The sequence below is a fragment of the Pollicipes pollicipes genome, unplaced genomic scaffold (genome assembly GCF_011947565.3).
Source record: "Pollicipes pollicipes isolate AB1234 unplaced genomic scaffold, Ppol_2.1 Scaffold_6950;HRSCAF=8241_pilon_pilon_pilon, whole genome shotgun sequence".
Classification (NCBI taxonomy): Eukaryota; Metazoa; Arthropoda; class Thecostraca; order Pollicipedomorpha; family Pollicipedidae; genus Pollicipes; species Pollicipes pollicipes.
Window position 1 is genome coordinate 127,916 of NW_023596968.1, and position 8,235 is coordinate 136,150.

At 48.6% G+C, this 8,235-nt stretch overlaps 1 protein-coding gene across 1 annotated transcript; it reads right to left on the reverse strand.

Annotated features, from left to right (window-relative positions):
• Window positions 1–2,499: 2,499 nt before the first annotated feature.
• LOC119108879 (diuretic hormone class 2-like) lies at window positions 2,500–4,696 on the reverse strand. The gene is made up of 3 exons (XM_037232421.1): window positions 4,584–4,696; window positions 3,286–3,393; window positions 2,500–2,626 (listed from the first exon to the last, which is right to left on the reverse strand). Exons 1-3 carry the CDS (start codon window positions 4,694–4,696, stop codon window positions 2,500–2,502), a joined length of 348 nt encoding a protein of 115 aa, XP_037088316.1.
• Between the last annotated feature and the right edge of the window lie 3,539 nt (window positions 4,697–8,235).

The window sequence follows — 8,235 nt, forward strand, 5'->3', positions numbered from 1 at the left end:
TGGCATATTGTTGTGTACGAATGAGATAAACATATTTTAGTTATCAACCATCAAAGTCACCCATGTTCGTTGACCCCCTAAAGTGTACAAGGCTACAGCTCTTCATCTCTTACTCTAATCTTTCTAAAATGGTGGAGCTGAACTCGGGATATAAGGCAATCCTATTCTGATTCTTTCCGCCAACTCAAAATATGGGGTGTTTTTTCTGCCCCCGCACCTGTCGATCTATCGTGGAATGGGCCCATGACCTCCACCGGTGAGGGCTCCGAAAGGTTTCACGTCTCGTCCACTACTCCGGCATGGTCGCACGGGTCATGTTGACCCCGCATTTGCCAGCAGATCTTTCTTCGGCATTCGGTCAAATCCTAAACAGGACTATACGGGTCAGGTAGATCGCGTTTGGAAAGGTGCTGGTAGACGTGATTTCCACAGCTGGGTTAACACGCCGCGCGCGCCCCGGGGATCATAACCGGCACCAACACATCGCATGTCCAGCTCACATCCACTTCGCCATGGAACCCGCACGGATCTTGCACGTAAACATGACTGCGCTGCATTGATGTCCCTGCTCCCAGAATCGAATCACATGCACACATTTAACGCGGTCGAGCAGCGCAGAGCTATTTAATGTGTACCTAATCCATACAGAGCCCAGCCCGTAGCGAATTTCCAATCGCTGAGCCGGGAAACTGCGTCCGCTGGCGCCCTCTGCAAACAATCCTTGCATGGGCTGCGTGATGTGATGCTAGTTCGTACATATTAGCAGTGGTGTCCCGCAAATTAATTGGCAGTGTTGAACAGTGGAAAATGCATGGCCCATCCGCAAATCACGGCAGCAAATGGTGTCTGCACGGATTTTACCCACATTCATCTCAAAGTCAAGGAATGGAGCCATTCCTCGCCAACTAAATGGAAAACTAAACCGCTAGTACATAGTTGTTGTCTAATATGCCTGCCACAGCTTGAATATATCCACCGGAGTTAGAATTCACAAAAATTTCCGAGTTCCACACTGAAATGGAAATGTTTTAGCTGATCATGCATGAAGCTGAACAAAATAGGTTGTAGCAAAAACGATGTCAGCTGTTACCATGCCAACTAATAGCTTCATTAGGAAATCATGCAATTGAAAGAAATAGCACTGAACATACCTTGACGGGAAGAACAAGAATGAATGTGTGATTACAAAGTTAAAATTGAACACAACCAAAACAAAACCTTATCTCCGCTGTTGCGTGATTTTTCAGGATTGACCCCATATTTACTCCACTGCACTGGATGTCACCAGAACGTAGCATGGATGGGCGTGTCGCGTGTATTGTTCAGTTTTGCTGATGTGTCTGCGGGTCCTGCTATCATCCGCAGCAACTGTTCCAGGGGTCTGCTTGTGTGGGCGCGTTTGTCTATATACGCAAACTTTAATGCATCAGCGCGTTGAGAATTACTCAACAGCGCAGAGGCAGCGCGTTCAGAGGGAAATAAAGTGTGCCGTTCTCGTTGGGGCTGGTTGCGGCCGGCAGGATCATGTCACTCTAGTCCTGTCAAAGGTCAGATGGCCTCAAGTTGATGAGACTCACACTAAACGCAGATATCACCGCCACGTGTCATCGTATCACTGCCCTAATGACATCTGAGCTGTTGTTCAGCACTGGCGAGTGCCCCGTCGCTCCGGCGTGCCTGTGCGCCGCACACGTGCTTCAGAGCTGACGGTCGTCGGTGGCTTATCAGTATACGAGATCTGCCGCTTCCTCCGAGGTTGATGATGATGGCCGTTCATCAAAAGAGAGTGTCAGTAACATATATTTCTGCAATAATGGGCAAAATACACTACCTATTTAACTTAAGCACGGTACGATTTTCTCGCACACGTAGATGCTTTAATGGTGCTGTCCATTGGCAGGATGGTACGTGGGAAAACTGGCCTCAACATAGATGGGTGTCGCTATTGATTTGACCAACGCAGGGATCATGAGGATGTGAAGGCCATCGCTCAAACTCCAATTGGCTGCGAGAGATGCCCCATCAGGTAAAACACGGGCGCCGGATGACGGATTCTATTGGGATTAGGTGGAGCGCAGCAAAGTGAACGGTACACACCCTACAACCCTATCCAGCAACTCCCAGCATCTGGTTCCGGCATAGTTGGAACGATAAGGCCGTCCTCGTGCGTACGTGAACAACAAGGACACTTTCAGCCGACGGCAGAGAAGCGACGGACCAGGAGCCCTTGAGAATCAGCGGGACCAGCTGAGGCTAAGGCGGTCCCACCACGGTTTGGACCATCTTGAGCCTCTTCAGCTAACTCTACAGCCTTTTCTGGTCGGCTTACGGGCCTACAGCGGCCCAGCCTGCCGAAGTCAGCTGATTCCGTGTGACCACCGGATCCGGTCCGCCGAGGATGGCTGGATGACACTCCAGCTAGCACCAACAGCTCCACATGGAACCGCCGGAGCAGAGGAGGGCACGTCAGATGGATGTAGGGGTTTACATATGGAGCGTTTACTCGACGGAGCGTCGCCGGCGGCCGGGTCCGCCCGGGAAGGCCGCCGCCGCCAGACCCATCTTGTGCTTGGCAGCCTGCGTGGCCGAGAAGCCGCGGCCCAGGCCGAAGTCCAGCCCGCGCTTGCTGTGGGGAAGAACGCCGGTCACAAGTTGAAGGCTGTGCTCTTGTTGCGCTATGAGCGGGGGGTGCGTTGGATGTTCAGAAAATTTTGAAATTATGCGTGTGTTTTAGATTTCTCTGCATTGGGTCGTGACAGAAAAGTTCGAGGTTCTTACGAATAAGTTTTACACGTATGTAACGCGCAAAGTGTGGGCACTTGTGTCGCCCAACGCGACAGAATACGTAACGACAGTAAACAATATGCATGGTTTTCAGACCATAATATGCTGCCTACGATGTCCCTTTTGTAAGCATGGATCAAACCCAATGGTTGTAAAAAAGATTATAAAACGTAGAACATCGGTCACCTACGATGCCATTCATCTCGTTTAATTACAACAGGGATAAGCCGCTCAAATGGAATGAGTAATTAGCTGAACGCATTCCGTCTGTTGCTGGGTAGGTCTGGAAGGCCAGGTTGACTAAATGCCAACGCTTTCCGTAGCGCTGTCCTTTCTTGACCAGGCCACAATGCACGAACTGCAAGGTGGCAGAGAGCGACATCTATTGGAGCCCTGGTGACCTACCCGGAGCATACGGACCGTGCCACGGTACGCGTGGCCGGCACATTGTACAGGCGGAAAAAAGGCATGTGTTTTCGAAAATATTTATCTAGTTCGTACTGGGCTAGACCGGTCTCCTCAGCGTCGTTGAGCGCGCGCAGCCGATTGACCAGCTCATTGACGTAGAGGTCGCTCTTCATGTTCTCCACATCGTCCGCCCAAGATTTCCTGCACAGTGGGATTAGCGTCAAACGGGCACTATACACAATGAACAGATGATGATGATTTGACGATTTGCAATCGGATATTCAACAGCGCGCATCAAAACATCATGCATTTTGGATGGCATTTTATTAACGGTTCAAATATTTGTAAACGTTCTCTTTTCTTTGATGTAAAGCAACACAAATTTCATGTATTATGGAAAACCTAGCACGGGTCTTATTGTCCAGTTTGCACTCTGTGAAACACTTTTTATCCACATCACATAAAGGACGTGTAGCGAGCAAGCTGAAACGTGCCCGCCCTATGACAACCGCGGCGCCACACATGATGACGCCGCCATAGCATGATGCTGGATAATGAGACATAAATCATCAACAAATTGACGGGCTTAATTATTGCTGATGCAGGTTTGATTGGCATTTAAATCAACTTTGCAGAACCCCACAAAAAACTCCATTTGTAACATATAACCTTCCTAGCACCACTCAATCTCCCAATCAGCTGGGGGGGGGGGGGGAGGTTTGTTGTAGAGGGGGCTCAGTCAGGACTAAATACGAATACCATAGACTTTCTGCCACCAACCATCTATTATCATATACAATGTTTGAGCTTGCGGGTGGGAAACATGGAACCCCGTCTACTTTTAGTTGTGCATTTCGTCCACATTATTTTTCATCGTGCCCCTGGTATCTCCCATCCCAGTGAGGGCGGCTCATGTATGTTTAATTTAACATGATTCTACGTTTTCTGCTTGTGACAAAACTGATCACATGCGAAGATCCTGCAAGTTTTCTCTTACGGCACTAGTGTTGCGTATCAGTGAACGCATTACCCGCAGTTGTTAAATGTAAACAATCATGATACAAACCAAATTGGAACTATAGGACCAGACATCGACTTTTAATCGCGTTTTGATAAGCAGCAACGCAACATTATTGTTATGAGCTAAGGAGCTATTAATGGTAAAAACGCAACCATTTGCACTATAGATAAAGTTGTCTTTAATCCCATGGATATGTTGTTGGACTTGAATATGTCATTTGTTGAGCGGTACCACCAAGAACATATACATTGAACTGATCCCTGAGAGGATCATGGCGATGTCAGAACAGCTCTCTGCGTTCCAAACAAAACATGCAGCCCGAACTCTCCCAGTTTCTTCTCCTTCATCACACACGCACGGAGCTACACACCTCTCGGCGTCCTCCATGTGCGTGCTGGCGTCGCTGAAGGACCAGCAGAAGACGAAGCAGACGATGGCAGCTAGCCAGGTGCAGGCGCTGATAGCGGACACGTGACGAGTCATGAGCCTGAAACAAGAACAGGTCTGGGTCAGGCAAGGGTCAGGGGGTAAGATAAGCCCAAGGTCGGGCCAGTGTCAGGCCAAACCAAGGTCAGACCAGAGTCGGGCCAGTGATATGGTTGGGTGACGGTCAGATTGCAAAGCATGTCATGCTGGACAGCTACATTGTACGTGCCGTGCGCTGCGTCCAGAGCATACAACAGAATAACGTTCCAGGGTTATGTTGTAACTGTTTGGAAATGTGTATTTTTATGGTAAGAATCAGCTTTCAGGCTACCACATTGAAGTATGATTGTCCTGTTATTGTATGAGGGTTAGAAAAGCTCCAGGAAACACACTCCACCACCCAAAACCTGTATCGAGGCTGCATCAACAACCCGCGGGTGGAAGCCGTGCTAGTAGATTGTACTGCAGCACACCATGCTGCTTCCCGGCCGCGGGTGAGCGCTCAGTGACCTGCACGTGCGCAACCGTCACCGGTCTGGGGCAGGCTGGCGGTCACTGAGCCGGGCTGCACTGAGCAGAACTCTGTGTGGGCCTGGTTAAGAAGGGCTGGTGAAGGAACGGTGGCCCGGGGCGATATGGCGGTGACCGTGGTCTGTCTACTGCTAACAGGACAGGCCCTCGAACATGGTGTCTCGATGAAAGGTTCGCTTCGAAACCGTGGAAGACGGATAACCAACCAGACCGGACCAAAAGGTGTCGATTGCTTCCAGGTCGATCAGGGGCATGGTTTGATGTATTAATGCGTGCATAACTTTCCCCTATGCAAACAGTGTCAGAAACGTTTATTCCATGCATACATTTTATCTGTGTCAATCGCTTCTAAATGCTCCAAACCTCAGTCTTGTGGATATAAACTGAAAGTTTCTGCCAATACGTGATGTTTTAGTTAACAACTCATGGTGCCCAGCACATTGTTACAAAGCTTGAATTAAAATTCAAGCTTTTTGCGAAATGCACCATATCGCGGTCAGCTACGTAACAATGTTGCATGTAACAGAGCAACGTATTCCCAACGGAACTTCTCCAAACGAGATTTAACTACAGTTCATCACAAAACATAAGTGATCATGTGCACAACAGTAGCAACGTTAGAGTTTGCTCAAGATATGAACAGAACCCAGAAAAATACAAGGAACGACTTTGATGTCACTGTTTCATCCGAACATCACTGAGTCACCTGAGAGTGCCTGTGGCAGCTTGGTCGCCGTTAGATTGCGTCATTATGAAAGTTATGAATAACTGACCACGCGGCTACTGACAGCTAGGATCGCACACATTATTAAATGGAAAATGTTTACTTAGCCTCATATATTATAACAAGCATGTCCATTCACTTATGTCTGTACATGTACGCACTCTCCACTGTCAAGCACAAGGCAATTTACTTTAAGGTACTCCCGTGACGCACTGATGGTCAGCTGCGTGAGACTCACTCGGTGCTTGTCCCGGGAGGAGATCGCCTCGTGGTCGCCGCTGTGCTGCTCCACCGCCGACTGCGATGCTCGTGCCGCCTTTCCGGCACCTTATATTCAATGCCCCACGAGACAGCGGCGACCAGTGGACCAATGGGACGAGGCCGTGCCCTCAGCCAATCAGAACAACGCCCGGCCCACGCGAACCCGACCCGTTCAATTATCCGGGTGATTTCCGAATGGTTGTCAATGAATTCAAAGGACTTAACCAGAGATTGCGCTGCCAAACCTTGGCGTTTAGTTAGATACGTAGGAAGAAGTGACGTGTCCCCGCTTCTGATACGTGTGTTATAATCACCTCTGGCAGGGACATTCTCTTTATGCAGCAGTCGGCCAGTTGGTCAGTCAAAATCGGTCTGGCATGTGGGGAGATTACATAGCTTTAGCGCTTGAATTGCGGCGGCAGTTGAGGCCATAGCGTTCGAGCTAGCGGCCAAACGCAGGGGTGGAGACATCAGCTGTCAGGGATCTGTTGCGGCTGAAAATGGCCTGATCCGTATCAGTGTTTTCAGCCCGCGTGCAGAAGTACAATCATAAAACCCTATGGTAGCTGCATTTTCCTCAATCCCGGTTTATTTGTATCCGACTCTGGGATTTAGTGCACAGCGCAGCAGAATGCCAGCAGTGTACATGGCGCGTGGACCATGTGTTGGCAACATGCTGGCGGTTAAGGTCAAAACCCGACTAAAGACCAGTGCGACCAAACCATTCTTCAAACAATATTGTTCTGGTTTGGCCGAGACTCAACTTGCTTACATTGCACGCACGGGCTTCAAGGTGATATTCAAACTGTAACGAAACGTTTTGCGGACAAAGACGAAAACTACATTGGTGACAGGCGCATCATTTTAGATCACATCCTTGAGGGCTTCGTAACCATCTCGCCAAAACCAGTAGTCTCTATCGACATGCCTTGACCATTATAAAACTAAAGCCGATAGAATGATATGGTGAATGCCACCATGACACATGTCATATATACACTCAGGCGTTTTCTGGTTTGTGATATTTGGTCATTGGATGACATCTCGTGTCATGAGGATGACCTGAAGGCAGGTCAGCTGATTAAAAATCGTACCACACCATAACGCTAGGGCAGTGGTACTATAGCCCAGTAGTGGAAAAAGACTTTCCGAATTGGTGGACTTGGTCGGCGACAAAAATGACTCTTCACGCAACACTTGGAACCAAAAATTTGTTGACCAAAGGCTTAAGTGACGGCCACGACAGGATGTTACAGGGCGCATTTCACAACCTTACATGAGGCTTCGATGGCAATGCGTTTCATCGCACAACACCAGCAAGCCCTTCTGTAAAAGCCCTTTACCGTACTATACAGTACCATGGCATCTTTCTTAGGCTCCATCCCAGCCAGGCGGAGAAATATCCTACGATTTTTAGTTGGTCGCTTGTTTTAGTCACAGGCCGGCAACAAATCAATGTATTTCCTATGGCCCGGCTGGTCGGCCGGTTCACTGATTTGCCAGCCGAATCTCAGTGTCCGAAACTAGGCAATAGGAAGTACTGAAAAAGATCTGGATATTGTGATTCATCTGACTGAGAGGGAATGTTTCAATCGTTGCAATGCAACTGAGATATGTGAGGCTGACAGTGACTTTCACCGCATTGCGGCTTTGCAGGCGGTATTTGCATCGCAGTTTCATAAATACCCAACTAGGTTTAATTTTTGTGCCTTATTGACTTCATTGATTGACGGTTCAGGGAAATTTGGCGAAATGATCCAATCAAGATGGAAATTAACCTGTGATTATTGAGACAGCCTATACAAGAAACAAAAAAGCAACAGAAACGGCTGTCGACTCACCATAGCAGTTACAGGCATCGAACATTACTCCCGTTGAAGAGAGACGTGGGTTCGGTGCTAGAGGCTGATGGCACTCCTCAGGGAAGGGAACGACAAAAGGTGTGAATGCTTCCGAAGTGCCAATTGATGCCATTGCCCTCTTGCTCGCAATTAAGCATGGCTACCAGTCAAATGGATCTTTAAATCGGGGCTTGCATTGACTTGACTTTCACTTCGACTTTTCACAACATTCATCTTGG